Below are 17,046 nucleotides of genomic sequence, written 5' to 3'. Positions count from 1 at the left end.
AAAACACACACAAAAAAACTATAATACACACAAATTTACTCCAATGTAAATACAAACCGAGAACAGAATACAAAACAACAGCCACAGAAAGAAAAAAAAGAAACGCATTTATTTCGGAGGAGGACGACAAATAATTTATGGATGTATCGACCGAAAAGAATAACGTAAAATATGTATATGTACTTATGTGGCCGAAAATGTAAATTAAGGAGATATAGACAAAGTGAAACAAAGATCGCATCAACAGCAAAAGAGCACAGAGAGAGTGAAAGAACGAAGAGGGAAAAAAGGAGCCTGACCGGAGCAGGTACATGTCAACCACGCGCGCATAGATAAATATAACTGCTTTGTGGCCTTGGCTATCTCTTTTGCTCGCCCGTTCGCTCGATCACACTACCCGATGAACTGATGACTGGTGTGCCGTCATCGATATTTAGTAGTTGATAGTTTGGTGAGACCCATCCGATATAATACGGACGACGAGCGAAATCGAGCCTCCATTTGTAATAGAGCTATAAATAATTTCAACAATAAATTTATAACTTCAACAACTAAATTCAAGCATTCTTATTCGTTTTGCCTCTTTGAATGTTGTCTTCCTCTCGGTTCTGTCTTTTGTATTTGTCTGCGTGTGCGCGCGTTTGATTGTATGTGATTCTATTTCTTCTCAATGTTTTTTTTCTTCATTTTTATTTTATTTTATTAATTTCGTCTCCTTGTCGTCGTTGTCGTTGTGGTTGTTTCTTTTGGTCACTTTGATTTGTGTTTACATTACATTAGCGGCATTAACGGACTCCGATCAGAATATCGAAGAGTGCACACTGCACATCGCTGTGGTTGCGGCAGCGCCAAACATTTCGATTGTTTTTTTCTCTTCTGTTAGCCATTCGAGATGCAGGCAGTGCAGCAACAACATAATTCGCAGCAGAAGCGAAGGTGCATGGATGATGGCAAGGCTTAGAATGTCATACGTACCATTTTGACGCCGTTTTATATGAATACTCTTTCTATCTGTCGCGGTTGGTGTCCAAAGGCGAAGCACCGGTATGCACACCAAAAAAACCGATAAAAATGAGCCGAATACACCATTTGAGAATATTTAGATTGTAAATCGCAACGTGTGCCTGCTGTCTGTTATCTGACTTTCCTGATTTTATTTGTGACAATTCCACCGATACAACGTCGCAAGCATAATGATAATCCGATAATCAAAGTCATTCTCGCTGTTTATGGAATACGAAACAAATTTTCTTTTTCACTCTCTAGATAAGTGATTCCGTTTGAATGTCGTCCACTTGAAATGCTCTGCGCAAAGCAAAAGGGGAGATCGCATCAGTCGTTATCATTTCTCTTTTCAAAATTTATGTATTTATGAAACGGGCGGGATTACGTAAAGAGTGGCGCTATTTGCATTTTCATACCGAAACCGATGCAACATAGTTGCATTTTCCCAAGCCAAGAAAACCGCTACAATTGGTTTCGGTTGCAACGGCGTGTGCAAATATGAATCACACACACAAACCGTGCCTTTTTTGTGGTTTTAAGTAGAAGAAAAAAATGTGCATGTGTCGTTCCCATACTAAAAAGAATGCTTCACATTATGGCGAGAATCTAATTGATAATGTAAATTCAATTATGAAATTTGGTCTCACCTTAAATGTGAAAAAATGTTGATCGCCATCGCACCACCAGCCGCATTCAAGCTGAATGCGGCAAAACCACACCAAGACAATTGATGAGCGATCCGAATGCGTCGTTGGCCATTTAGCCAAAGTCGATTGGACGAGAGAAAGAGAGCGAGAGAGAGAGAGAGAGAAGCGAACGAGAATAGAGAAAATATGTGAACGGCAAACATGAATAGTTTCTTTCAAAATGAAATCAACAACGCGCAATTTGTGATCCCCAAACAAGTTTGCTCAATCGCGATCGGGAAAAACACACCGAAACACGCACACACACACACATATACCGAATCGTCGAAACTTGTAAGCTATATCGGGAAAATGGTAGGTCGATCGAACGTACACGCATACACACAAACACGCTGGACTTTGGGTTTGTATTTTAAAGTTGCATTTGCTGAAAAAATGTGAAAAACTCACATAATTTTCTCATTGTAGAGAACAACGCGAAAAAAATAAACTAGTTGACATTCCAAAGATGAATGTTTTGCTGCTGCCCATAATAATAACATGAAGTGTGTCCGTACTGCATACGGCATGTCGATTTGATTTGTGTGTACTTTTTATTCAGCGACTACAACGCATAAAGATATATACAAATGTCCAAATGCATTATTACGTTGTTGTCGGTTTTTGTCTATCCACTTCTATCGCTTCTTTCGTCGAATCGGATCGATTCGAAAAACGAAAACACTTGGCTGTTTCACTAGAACGTCATTTTGGCCACTCATTTTCATGCTCGATGGGAATATAAAGCGCATATTATTTATCGTATTTTCCATTTTGTCTCTCTGTCTCGCTCTTTCGGTCTGGTCTCTCTCTCTTCGAAATACACACTTCCACTCATAAACACAATTTTGTAATTGAATATTAAATGGATTTTCCTTTATTTGGCATGGAATCAATAGCGAAAAAGTTCATAAATACAAATTCAAATTAGTGTGTGTGTGTGTGTGTCGCGGTCTCTCGCGGGCGCGCTTCAATTTTAACCGATCGTCAAATACACATAAAATCGTTTCTGCACACGCATTCAATTTTGTAATTTTATTTCTCTAAATACAGATCGCCGCGCTTCGCACAATCCGATGCGAATCGATGAAATCACAAATGCTTGCACACACTTTTGGAGCACGTTCAGTCCTAATCGAGGATTTGATTTTTTTTCTCTCTTCAAAAGTTGCAATGAGATTCTGGCCATGTGATCATTTATAGTCGATTTCGATGTTGTTGTTTTTTATTTGAAAAGTCGTCTCTAGGTGAGCCTAACTCAGAAAACGAAGGAAAAAACCATAGAGCCAAATGAAAATTGAAAAAAAGACCACGACGACCACGACGACCACGACGACGACGATGACGAAAAGAAAACACGACATTTTATTCGTTCTCGACAAGTGCAGCAATAAATAAAAATGAATACAATACGAGCGAGCTCAAGTGGATGATGGAAAAATATAAAACAAAACCAAAATCAACGAAAAGAGCAACAACAACAGTTTGATGAAAGCAGAATAAAGGGAAAACACAAGTATTACGATATTATGATATTACGAAGTTACGACATAAAGACACGCATATAACAAACCAAATTATATTGTTCAAGCAGCGAGCGAGAAGTAAGAAGACACGACAGAGAGAGAGAGAGAGAGACAGTATTTTTATATTTTATATCTATAGAAACCAGCTAGAACGACTCAGGAAAAAAAATAGTCGTAAAAATTAATATAAATAAAATGACGATTTTATGAGCTATCTGTCAGAATGACCATTCCATAAATTATAATAAAAAAAAGCCACAGGTTACTCGACTCGTCGCCTGCACGCACAATAGAAATCGTCAACGATCTATGATTCTATTTTCATTCTTTTATCTCTTTTTACATGAGCAACACAAAAAAAAAACACATTCCGGTCTACTACATTAAAACCGAAAATAACATTCACATCGAGAGACAATGAACGCTTTTGACATTTTAAAAGAACATTCGAAATTACTTAATTTTTTGGCGATAACAAGAACAGAATGTTCTGCATAAAATAATTTCTTGAGAGAGTTCATGCTCCTGAAATGTATTAAAATTCGATTGGACTATGCAGAATCTATGTGGAAATCTTCAATGTGACCCACGTAACCATAGTGCTTAAAGCAGTAAACGGTCACTAATAATGGTCACAAAGAGCCATCAGAACACGAGCTACAAACTAAAGAACATGGTGCGCTCATTTGTGGTGCGTTTTGCGGGTAATTCAGTCGACTCAATTCAATAATATTCCTTGAACCACGACCATATTTCATCGTATTCATTTCAGAAATGCATGAAGAAACCAAGCGGTTTTATTGCAGTCAATGACAGATAGCTGAGGATTTATGCTGGGCATTGAAACTCAGCAAGCTGAGATTGGGACGTTTGAATTTTGTGACTTGCTATTCGTGCAAATTTATGCAGAATTTCGGTGGAGTGTTGATGGAGTCATGGAGTGTAATGGAAAATGTGTTCCAAACTCCCCTCCATCATAAATTTGTTTGAATAGCACGTCACAAAGTCAAAATATCCCAATCTCAGCTTGCTGAGTTTCTATGCTCAGCATATATCCTCAGCTATCTGTCATTGACTGTTTTATTGGTTGAAGGATGAGTCGAACCAGACCGGACCGGACCACGGACTGAACCAAATGGGAAAAAGTATCCATTACTTGATGGTTATTGCGCGCGCAATAATGCGGTGATGAATCCGATATTATATCGCGGTTCAGTTGCTTAAACGGTTTCGAAAAAAAACCATAAATTTTCCAACTTTATTTGGGTGCACAATGTGAGCACACTGCACGAGATAAGAACAATGTTCTTATTTTCTTTCCATTTTTCTTCTCTCGTCCATATGTGTTTTTCCCTCATTTTCTGTCCATTTTTTTATTTATTTATTTTATTTGTTTTTCTTTTTATTTGAATACATTAGCTGAAAAGCTTATGAGACCTTTGAATTTGTCGACATTATTTTATGTGTTGAACGAAAGAACAAACCAAAAAGAAATCCACAGTACGAGTTACTATTTGTTTGGCCTGTGTTTTGATGGTGTAGTAGTTTTTAATTTAATGACAGTTGTCAATGCGTTTGTTTTGCGTTGTTGTGACTTTTCAGCGCACTATCACTGGCTGAAATTGTATAAATAAGAGCAATTAATGCTTGCATGAACGAAAATAAAAGAGTAAAATCCGAGAAACGGACGACTTTCGTTACAAAGATTTACGATGTTGTGAAGATAAAAGTAAGAAATGAGACTGGAAACGAAATGGCAAAAGACGTGCGGAGTGTGTCACATAGCACACGCGAGTTTATGTGACAAGAGAGCTGACGATCAAGCCATGCCTAGCTCGAATGGATTGATTGAAAGGGGAAATTCACCTGATTCTCGAACATTCTAGCAACAAAAAATGCCTTGATTACCTATCTCTTCAATGTGATTTTATATTCTATCTGTTGTCGATGCATCGAATGTTCGGCCTTTTACATGTGGCCGTGATAAGCAGCTATCTTGAAGGTTATCGTTGCGCCAAAGCTTATTATTCGTCTCAAACGACGATTCTATATTATCAATCACATGCTCGAATGCAACGATAAGCGACAATGTTTCAATTGTATTTTGAAAAAAAGGAGCAAAAAATTATCAATGTCGTGTCGAAAAGGAGAAACACACATTAAAAATCACATCCAAATAGAAAGCGAAGGTTTGCAGCATCGCATTTTTCTCGATTGGCTCGTGAAGATTTCAAGATTTCGTTGGCAAGTGGCGCGTACAGCCATTAGATGAATTTATTCAGCTATTATCTCATCCAAAGGATCTAAATGAGGAGAACTTAAGCCCAATATACTGTTCGGTTCACATGTGCCGATGGTTATCCGTAACGGAAATGCTTATATTGCTTTTTATGATGAATATTTTGGAAACAAAAATAAAGAGAACTATCTCTTGTGCAAACGGTTTTAAGCAATGAAATTAGCCATTCTGTGTTTCATCAAGGCGGTTCTATGACAAACGTCATGTCGAATTGACTGCATTCACTGTATATGTTTGTGTGTTTTGTGCCCCCCAGAAAACAGTGAATTCAATTAAGAACAAGAAAAATAATCACAAACAAAAAAGTGTGTCTCTTTCCATTGCATTCGTTCGCTTCTTTGAACTGGAACTTTTTTTTCGGTCGTCGAATTTTTGTCACTGCGAAGCACTCAAAACTTGAACAAACCGAACTTAATTTGTCTATGAAATGTCTATTTATTAGCTCGTTTTCGGTCGGGGGCGGAGAAAAAGAAAAAGACAGCGTGAAAAAAGTGGAAGTGATGTTGTTCTCATGAGAGCTCTCTGATCCGTATCGAAAGAGCATTCGTGCGTTGATGACTACTACACGAGGATGGTTTTTGAATTGAACAGAGTATAAAAAAAAAACCGAATGAAGATTTCATGAAAATGATATTGACATAATAACTTCATCACGGCGCCAGCAGCAGCAGCAGCGTACATTTCAATTTAACATTTGTCCAAATTACTGTAAAAACACTGAGCGGCTAAACTATATCATACTATGCACTCTATTTTTTTTTTCATTCCTGTTCGGTTCTGGTACGTGACAAATTTCTTTATAATAACGGTTTTGGCTGTTGACTTTGTGTTATACGGTTTGACGGTTCATTGTCATTATTCTCATTATGATCATTATAATTAATCAAATAAAAATTGTCATTTGCTTCGCACTTCACATGGTGTTGGATACGTATGTAATAATTAGCCATCATCGTGTGCGTACTTGTAGTTTTGGTATTTTCGTCGCGCCGATTACAACAGCGCATCGGAAAAAAAACCAACGGTAGCAGAGCGGTGAGCAGAAAATTAATACGAAAAAAAAAACTTACAAACAATAATTAAATATGACATGCTTGAGTTCAAGTGCATGTATCGAGTCTCGCTTGGTGTTTTTCGCCACACACAAAATAGATTTAGTGAATTGAGGCATTAACAATCGAATTCGAGTTTGTACGAAATGGAACAGAAAAAAAAACGCCTGTACAAAAATATTCGGAATATGCAGCTGGTTTCATTAAATCAACTCATTAACACATCGGCCAACTGGAAATTAATTTGAGCGATTCCATTTTTTGGGGTAATCGTCCATTATGTAAATCGATTACATCGGTTGAAACGTGTGAATATTTTAATCAGGATTTGCAATATCGTGCATTTCGTGGAAATTCATCGGTTTTCGTGGAATTATTTTTTTTTTATCGAAATTTCGATATTTCGCGTTAAAATCATCCGGCCCACAAGTGAATCATTGTTGTTCTGTACATGTACAGAGCAAGAGAACGAAAAAAAAAATGGTTCAAAATGAATGCGAACATGAAGACGACGACGATGGCAGCAGAAGAATAAAACATGCTGCAAGAGAGAAATGTGTAGTGACCATAATGGCGCCGATTGCAATATCAGGTTTTTGCAGTAGCTCAACAATTTTGAAATACACGGCCTTAAATTCTAATGCTGCTTCTGTTGCCACTGCCGTTTGCTGCTGCTGCTGTTGGCATTGCCCAATGGATTGTGCAAGGAGAGTGAGCGAGAGAGAGAGAGAGAGAGAAAATAAGCAGAAACAATAATAAATTCAAGAACCGAACGAAATTCAAGTAGAATCAAGAGACGCAAACAACGCCAACAAAACCAGCAAGAACGGCATGGCACGGCAAAATGTACGGACAAGAGCGAAATAGGAGAGAATGCACGCACGCATTGGATATAATGCACGACAGGTAAAAAACAGCAGCAGCAACAGCAACATAACAAAAGAACGGCAGACACATAAAGGCTGTTTCGTTCGTTCTTTTCTCTCTCTTTTTCTCTCTCTATCTCTCTCTGTTGCTTTCTTCTCTCCATCATTCAGAGAGTTCGTTTTTAGCAATATCCGAGTGTAGCTACTCCATAATATTGATATTGATATTTGTTGAAAAGAATAAACGAACAGCAACAAAAGAAATGGCTCATTGGCGGCAGCGACAGAGGCAGCGGCGACGATGACTTGATGAGATGCTTGCATCCCAAAGATATGATATGGGAAAATGAATGCGCACTTTAATAATTTATGCAAATCAATTCCAATTGTATTACCAAATCGGGCGAATCAAATGAAAGTGAGCGCAGATTGATGCATATGCGATTCAGCCATTGGCTGATCCATTGCCCACTTCAACGCAAACAGGCAGCGATGCGAAACAGAATTACGGTTAAACATTTCTGTCGGTTCGCTTGGCTTGGCGAAAATTCCAATTCGCTTTGCCGAAAAAGAAAGCTTGTCGATCGAATGGAAAGATATTTTGTGAACTTCTCGGCGATGCATCTAGGTCTTGCGACAATTTCACAGTGTCAGATAGCATTCTACATATCGAATAAAATGTAGAATACACTTTTTCTTCGCTTATTTTTTACGCACTTGATAATCTCTCATCGCCATGTACATAAAATTCATATGAATGGCGTAACATCAAAGAGATCCATTTGCAGTGAATGCGATTTGCGTTCGCGCGTATATTCCTTTTTGCTGTGAGTACCATATCTCTGATTATGCGAATCAAATGAGTATGAAAGAGGAAAACGCACAAAATAGTGGCTCTTATCTCGCAGAAAGTCCCTCTCTCTCTCTCTCTATCTCTTTTTATGCCTTCTCTCGATGTAAAAGAACGGAACGTCTAAAAAGTATGCGATTTTACGATTAATGTCATGCTCTTTGCATAACCGAATCGCCTCGTTTTGATAATTCAAAAGGCGAAGACGGCAGAAGAAGAAGAAGAAGAAAAAAACTCCATTTTTATAGTAATTTACCGTTAAGTTATGATGAGCCAGATACGCTCACAAATATATGTAAAAAAAAATAAATAAATAAATATAAATGTGCGCACGAGAATACTTGAAAAGTGAGTGGAGCACTCTCGCCGAGTCTAATGTGTGTGTGTGGATCATCATCCATTTTAATCGTGTGATATTTATACAATTCTTCTTTCTTTATATTTTTTTTTCACTTCGGTCCATGTTGCTTTTTTTTCTCGTTTCATACATTTTTGCATTCCGTTCATTAAATACTCGAAATCTAAATGAAAAATTTATCGTTCGCCGCGCGCCTGTCTCTCACTTGCGGGTGAAATGATAGTACGAAACGCAGATATGCATGTACATGATATTTCAATAACGGTATATGCTGGAGCCAGTGGAAGTGGCATGTCAAGCAAATATAGAAAACTGTATCGAGTGAGTGCGAGACAGAGCGAAAAAGAAGTCAAGTGCTGTCAGATGAAATGGTTGGGCGCGCTCGCGCTCACATTTTCAAATACCTTGAAGAAATGTTGAATTCAAATGTGTGACTTTACTGCCGACTTGGCGAGAGCCACAGTCGCATCACGCTTAGTTTTTTTTTCTTGTAATCTTTGGTTTTTATTACGTTCCGGCGATGCATCTTCTTTCGTTGCCGCCACCGCCACCGTCTTCGTCGTCATCGTTTGGAACAATTTTCAGAGAGTCGTGCGATAAAAGCCAAAGAAACAGAAAAGATTCAATCACACAAAACTTGTGAAAAAAAGATAAAAACGACATTGTGCTCTCTTCCACCGATTAGAATAAGGCGCTGACGCTGTGTGTGCTTGACTTGGAATATCTCTTCACTCCCGGTGAGTGTGTGTATGCTTTGCGTTTTTTTTTCCTCTTCTCCTCCTAATTAGTCTAAACGGAAGTAGTAATTGGTGTAATTTTTTATTCTGTATCGTTGTTGGCACATATACAGAAGGTTAATGGAAAAGAGAAACAGCCAACAACGCGATACACTCGCGCTCACACATTTGGACACCGAGAAGAGAGACTCGGAGTCGGAGTGAAAGAGAGCGAGAGAGAGAGAGGGAGGGCAGGCAAGTTTTGAGCTGCTCGAACTGCCATGCACACTTCACACGCATACACCAAGAACAAACGCAATTGCCCATTCATTTGCCACGATTTAAATTCATTCATCTCTGCACATAAACACAAGCACAAATTCCCTACACTACTATTTACATTGCATCAATGGCACACAAATTTTTTTTTATGCTTTTATGAAGCAGAAAAAAAAATTCGAGTACTTTTTTTTCTGTTCAGAATGCACAAATTTTAGTTGTGCACTCGCGACGACGACGTCGTCGTTTGAAATGTTCCTGATTTAAGACGAAATATAACGATATAATTTATTGCTTTCACAACCGAAGAAAAAATGTGGAACGTACAACGAAAAAAAGTGATGTTTCAACTTATTTTCGGAGTTTTTGATTTGTTTCCCATCTTTGCTCTTTTTTTCTTTTGTGCCTGTTCTTGGATCGGAGGGAGCCAATTTAAGTTTGTGTGTTGGAAAATGAATTTTTCCATAACGGAAAAATGGTCCTTTTGAATTCCACATGAAATGATAGCCTGTCAAGGCTCCATTTGGAAACGATGTAACCGGAACAAAACGTCATATTCCAACGAGTGTACAAAATATATTTCCACCTTGTTTCAAATGAACGAACATCAATTCTGTGTTTTTTTTTCTCCATCGTTATTGTTGTTGTTCCATCAAAGTTCCATTTTGATCAAGCTTTTTGCATTACATCGAATGCAGAAAGAAAGAAAGAAAGAAAAAACACAGCGTCATACATAATTCATGTTATTTTGTTATCAATTAGTGAAAATGAAATTTATTATGATAAACATAATTAAAACTGGCAAGTAGCAAAATATTTTCTCATTTAAAATGCACTCAATCATGATAATATCGCGGCAAAGTGCGCGCTTCAAACAACATACGCTAGATAGAGCGCGAAAAAAGGAGCGGGAGGGCGAAAAAGATAGAGAGGGAAAGATACACGTCGAAACAATTCGTTTTCGAATTAAAATGAAGGTTATGCAATAATTTCCAAAGTGAGCAGCACCAACCAATCATCTCATTGTTTCAGTTATAGCTCTCTTCATATTGAAAAATGAAAAGCACACAGAAAAGCGATGTAGGCAGAAGAGAAAGATGTGCGTTCGTTTATTTGTTGCGCCGATGTGATGTTCTTGTGTGTTGTTTGCTTGTGATCTGCTTTTCATTGTGCACACTCTGTTGCTGTTGTTGCTTTTTTTTGTGTGTGCATTGAATACGCATTTCGATTCAATTATTTTCCGGTAAAGTGATCAAAGTGGTAGCGCGATTCTCAGAATTGTATAGCGTTCACAATTTTTTTTCTTCTTTTCACTCTCTTCAATATTGCGTCGTTCGAAGTCTACCTTGAAATATTCTTCAACACGCTTTGGTCATGATTTTCGCACATTTCATTTCGAACTTTTTTTTTTTCGAGTCACTGTTTGATGATATGGATAGATTCCATCAGATTGTGTGTCGAGACGATGAACAATCGTTGGTTGCGCCACACGCGCGCAAAACGATTTACAAAAAAAAAACAACAACCAAACGCACACAACGAGCGTGCACACGAAATATTCGCCGGCATCTACTGCAGTACACGAAAGAAGTGCGCAACAGAATATAAACAGAAAAAACTATGAGCGACACACTCTATCGCCAAGATTAATTACAACCGAACCATACCTTGAACGCACAACTAATCACAAAAAGGTGATTTATTTGTAATAAAAATGTAATTCGCACAACGGCAACAACAAAACAATCAGCGCACACCAGAGAAACGATTTTCATTTCGCAGAACAAATGCACGCAAATATTTTCATCCATTTCCATTATTTTATTCTCTGAATTTTCAAGAACTTTAACAAGCTTCAACGTGCATTTTTGCTTTGGGTTAGAAATGTGCGCCTTTCTTTGTTGTTTTTTTCTCTATTTACTGCGATTAGCGGCTGCAAAGTACTCACAGTAGCATATTTTATTTGATAAACTACCTATATACTTAATCGTTTATTTGCTGAAATGCATTCCAAACGCGGCAATCTAGCTATCGGCAATCAACCCAAATTAAATATCTATTAATGATGAATGCCGGTCGCATTTATCGCAAAAAAACAAAACAAACCGCCATTTCGAAAGGAAGAAAAAACTCGATTCTTTTGCGCGGGTGCACGCTCACCATTCCAAATAGCGTTTAATAAATCAAACGCAGATAAAAACAAATTAGTCGCAATTATATCAAATTTACATAATTATATCAGATAAATGTGAAAGCCAGGGAATAGATACTTTTTCAATTTGATACGTTTTGTTCCATTTGTTGTCGATCAATTGCAGTTTTGCATCGTGTATTGTTGTTCGATTTTGTTGAATTATTGAGTACAAACGAGCACAAATTCGATGGTGTTTCCACTGCAACGTACTATTTGCGACGTCGTCGACGACGAAATTCGTTAGCCCCCCGACGAAAAGTGTACGACAAAATATTGTATAATTATGGTGAAATGTGACAGCGTTTGATTTCGCAACGGTAATTTATGTGGTGCAGTGCAGTGCATATGCGTCAAAGGCAATTACACGAGAAGTAAAAACAAAAATCCTTTGATTTCATTTCAAACGATAAATTCCGAATGAGAAATGAATGGTGAAATACGTTGAAATGCAGGCGAGGGATCAATAATTTTTACGATTGACTGGAAACACGCTCGAAGTGTCCTCAAGACAGGTGCATTGATTTTTTTTCCCTTTCTTTCTTTCTGTTCTTTTTGCTTTGCAACCGAAAAACAAAAATAACAACCATTGCACATGCTGTGGAAGACATTGTGTACAAAGCTCGACTACTCCAACACGACCAAAATGTAGTATCAAGTGATAAATTGCGGAAACCGTGAGCAACACAGCTCACATGTATGTGCAGTTGTGCACTGTGCAGCCCGGCAACAACAACAGCTCTGTCTGTCACATCGCAGCGGTGAACCGGACGAGAGATGATGCGAGATAGAAGAGTGAAATGGGCGAAAACCAGCATATGCTTAGGATGGTTTTTCGTTCGTTCCAAGCAGTGATATTCGTTTTTCGACTTGAAGTGCCATGTCGTGTTCAACATACACTTGTGCTGATGATTATTTGGTGTGTTTGTACAATGTACATGCAATGAAACAGCACAACAACTACTATCGAAGAAGAAGAAGAAGAAGAAGAAAAAGAGGCACACGTATCCATTTTAACACGATCACTTTTGCAGGTTGAACATTTTCCCGTATCTTCAGCGTGAATTCGGATTTGAGTATGTGTTTTGTCGTCGTCGCCATCGTTTCTCTTGGAGTTATTCTGTCATTTTTCGTAGCAGGCATTCAGGCAGGCGTGCTGGTGTTGAAATGAGTTCAGTGTGCATCTATTTTGCATTGGGTTTTGGTGCTGACTTTCTGAGATCTATCTATTTATCGTTCCATTTTATGCATGTTTTACGTGCACTATTGCATAAAAAAAAAAGACGAGAGAGGGAGAGAGAGAGAGAGACCAAAAGCGATAAATAGACAAATCGACACGGCAATGTCGTCGATATCTTTTGAATGCTTATGTTAAATGAATTGGTTTCTGTGCTCGGTGTGTGTTTAAGTGTGTGCATTTTTTCTATTCCTTTTCTCTCTGTAAGTCTCTACTTGCGCTCGCTCGCGCACACACTCACATAAAAGACCGCATTCGATCTCTGCATTACCTTATCTCGCTGTAGAATCAAGCATACGATTGCTAGATTTTATATAACACACTCGACACTCTCATAAAAGTGATTTTTTCTCGATTACACTGCCTCGAATCGCTCTTAATCTCTATGTGCTGCATATAATTTGTTTAACATACGCGATCCGATCGGCAGCGATTACATCGCGCTCCATGATTTTTGTATCTATTTCTTGCTGCCTATTATTGGATTGCCATTTTTTTTGTTCGTTCGTTCGTTCGTTCGTTCGTTCGACCGTTCATACGTTCGTTGTGGTTCGTTCGATATGAATCTCGCAGCTGGTTGCATGAACAAGTGCATGTAGAATTTTCCTTGCTTCGGTTTTTCTTTTGCACACATTTTTCGTGCACATTGAACTTTGCTATAAGTTAATTAGATTGACACCATTTGACTGTACGCATATCAATTGCGGTAGGAGATTTTTATCTCTTTGCGCGCGTACTCGATTCGCGTTATGTTTATTCTTGTTGTTGTTTTTTCTCCATTCTGTTGTTGTTCTTTCTTTTCTGTCGTTTTGTTATTTTTGTTGTTGATAGTGTGATATTTGTACCTTTTTTTTGCTTTTGTATACCTGTCTTAATCTTGAGCGACAAGTAGGCTTGCTACATGACCAAAATCGAACAATGAAATGGAATTAATTTTACATACAATTGGCTACAATTCATACCTGTAGTAGTCCGATTTGCAATAAATATTTCCACCACGTGAAAAACATGACGTTTCACCTTCAAGAAGTTGCTGGCATACATTACACTGAAGGCATGCAGCATGCCATCGTTTCTCAACAGCTGATAGATAAAATCGATCCTAATTGCGTTAAAAAAAAAAAAACAAAGGAAAAAGGGGAGAGAAAGAAAAAAAGACGTGAGAATGAAATTGACTGTTGATTGGAATCAGTTGAGTCGATACGCATTGAATGGCATTGACGTCATAATATGTATAAATAGACAGAAATAGCGTTACGCCAAAAAGAAATGTTAATCAATTCGCTAAGACAAAAACGAATAGTGATTAGTACCTGTATCAAACGGCCGCATCCAGCACAATCGTCGGGTCCACCGCCGGTTTCTGCGGACGATTCGGGGCTGCTGGCACCGCCGCCTGGTTCCGATTTCATTTGAACATACGTTTTCCCGCTATTCACCAGCTCCGTGCATTCTATCCGATTGTCAATGTGCGAGTCTGTGAATCCGATGCCTGATTCATCAAATATGGATCGATCCGTTGTTTCGTAACTAATTCAATCAAGGATTTGAGATAAAAAAACGAGGGAAAAGACAAAAATCAGCGCATATTTTGACAGCGTGTCCATATTTTCAAGCGAGTACGAATAAATTACGTGCATGCGACAAATTGAACAAAAGTTATTGCTCATTAATTACAATGCGTGTAATCGCTTGAGACGTGATTGATGTTAATTTTTCAGCAAATTTTGCATTTCTCTACACAGATGAAAGTAGGCACTGAAATGAGGTGTTGATAGACGGAATGGATTAAATTGTAACACAGTCATTGCCGTACTGTTTCACTCGATTCGTTACTTTTGCATTGCTAATCTACCAAAACCGCACCGAATTTAAGCTAATTAAATTTTATTGCAATGACTGTGTGCGAACGCGCGTGAGATGAGCACCAACTTGAAAGAGTTCATTTCGGTTCTGCTGGTTTTTTTTCTCTTTCTCTCTCTCTCTCTCTCTCTCTCTCTATTTCTTAGGTTTGTTTCGGCTCAAAAAGTATATCGACTGTAAGCCGGCTTACCGTACGATGATAGTCGTTGCAAATCATTTCAACGATGATTTCACAATGTGAACCACAACGAATGAAAAAAAAAATGTGAAAGAAGGAAACGAACCGACGCAATGAAAAACAGAGAGCGAAAAAAAGCGAAAATTTGGCTAAATTACCTTCGACAAGATTCATTGAATATGGGACTGGGACCGAATGTTTTGGTCGCATGATGTTCGCACAGGTCGGTTGAGCATGACGCGCACGGTCGATGTAACGGGTGATTGTTATTAGCTGCAGCACATTGTCCAGCCAACGAACCGGGCAATGTGGGACTTCGTTCTCGCGATGGACCCAGAAATCTTGCGCTCTGCTGCTGTAAATAAACAATAAAATCGTAATTATTTATGGTAAATTTAGATCAATTTGGTAAATCTAATGAAAATAGAAAGAAAGAAAATTCAAAAGCGCATACACACTCACACGTACAGCGCATGCACGCTTTATTTAATTTTTTTTTTAATCTTTTGCCTTGATCGCAATGCAATGCACTGCGAAAAAAAGAGATTGGAGAACGACTTCCAATTCGCGCGAGGCGCAAGGCGCACGCCGAATCAACTGATGAGGTGAACGACGAAAGGGAATATAAATATCGCCTATTTCGAAATAGATGAAATGTCGTTCAGACATAATTGTGTCATGAACATGATTTGTGTGCAATGTGCACATTTTGTGTGAACGCCGCATAATTTGATTTATGTTCGAAATTGCTTATAAATAAATACGCATCATCTGCATCTACAATTCATACACACGCACACGACCAATATTTTATTCTCTCTTTTTTTTCAATTCAGCGACGTGAGCTTATTAGATTTTGCATTCACTCGGATAGACTGTGCTTGATGTTTTTTTTTTTATTCGTCGTTTTCATTTGCCTCGGTTCGATTCATGTACGATTCATGTACGTAAACATTTCAGGCGCATTGGGAGACAAGCACCAAAGAAATTTCAGGACAACAAACAAACAGAGCGAAAACGAAACAAACAAAAAACAACTGAACGGCACGCCGAAACGAAAACAAGGCATGTCATTAAAAATAAATATTCTTATTCATTATTCCGTTTGTGCGTCTTCAGCTTGAGTTCATATCATGGGTGCTAGGTTTTTACTCGGTGTACTCTGTTCTGTTGGCCCCTTGTGCCATCCGTTTTGTCTGCGTGCCGCGGCGCTTGCATGTGCTCTCTGGTAATGATGAAAACATTCGGGTTTTTTTGTCTTTCGAGAGAGAGAGAGAGAGAGAGAGAGATAGAGAGAGAGAGAGAGAGAGAGAGAGAGAGAGAGAGAGAGAGAACAAAAACGTGGCAGAAGACAAAACAGTCGTCTAGCCAAAAATGCACATCGAAATTAGATTGAATCACTCACTCTCTAAATCTCAAACGCAATCATTATTTACGCGAAAACCTTCTGAATTCAAGGAAATTATTCCGATCTTAATATGAATTTCCCAAATCTGCCTTTTCTCTCACTCTCTCTCTCTCTCTCTCCCTTGTTGTGTGTATGTCAATGCAAAAATAGACTCCATTCTTGTGTGTCTTGTCCTTTTCGGGTTTTTCGAGGGAAAAAACATGATGTGATTAGAGGAATTTTATTTCAATGAGAGAGAAAAAACCATCGGACAAATTATTAGGCTTGGGAAGAGGCGAAGACGTGCGACTTTAAAATAACGGCATTTAGACCGATGCAAACGAGCATCGTCTTTGCATTGTACCGTGTCATTATATCCTTTCCGGCAGAGTGAGAGAGAGAGCGGAAGATTTGCAAACACATTCAATCACAATGATACAGATCACTTCACAACAAAAGGCGAATCACTCAGTTTTTTTTGTGATTGTTTTGTGTGTATTTTTTTAATTCGGGGCCGTTTGTCTTCTCTCTGTCTTTCTCACAAATCATCATG

At 38.3% G+C, this 17,046-nt stretch overlaps 1 protein-coding gene across 2 annotated transcripts in view; it reads right to left on the bottom strand.

Annotated features, from left to right (window-relative positions):
* The window catches only part of LOC129579203 (protein apterous), a 65,604-nt gene that overhangs the window by 23,396 nt on the left and 25,162 nt on the right, over window positions 1-17,046 (bottom strand). The window contains exons 2-4 of one of the 2 annotated variants that reach the window (XM_055469007.1): window positions 15,265-15,461; window positions 14,379-14,595; window positions 14,028-14,167 (exon numbers count right to left, since the gene is read on the bottom strand). In XM_055469007.1, the coding sequence (XP_055324982.1) occupies window positions 14,028-14,167; window positions 14,379-14,595; window positions 15,265-15,461 (554 nt within the window). The remainder of the gene's footprint in view (window positions 1-14,027; window positions 14,168-14,378; window positions 14,596-15,264; window positions 15,462-17,046) is intronic. The other variant, XM_055469009.1, reaches the window with a different exon arrangement.

The sequence above is a fragment of the Sitodiplosis mosellana genome, unplaced genomic scaffold, assembly GCF_009176505.1.
Source record: "Sitodiplosis mosellana isolate CC-2019 unplaced genomic scaffold, AAFC_SMos_1.0 Smas_scaffold_6226, whole genome shotgun sequence".
In the NCBI taxonomy this organism is placed as follows: domain Eukaryota; kingdom Metazoa; phylum Arthropoda; class Insecta; order Diptera; family Cecidomyiidae; genus Sitodiplosis; species Sitodiplosis mosellana.
Note: the sequence above shows the minus strand (reverse complement) of the source record. Positions and strands in the feature narration are given on the sequence as shown.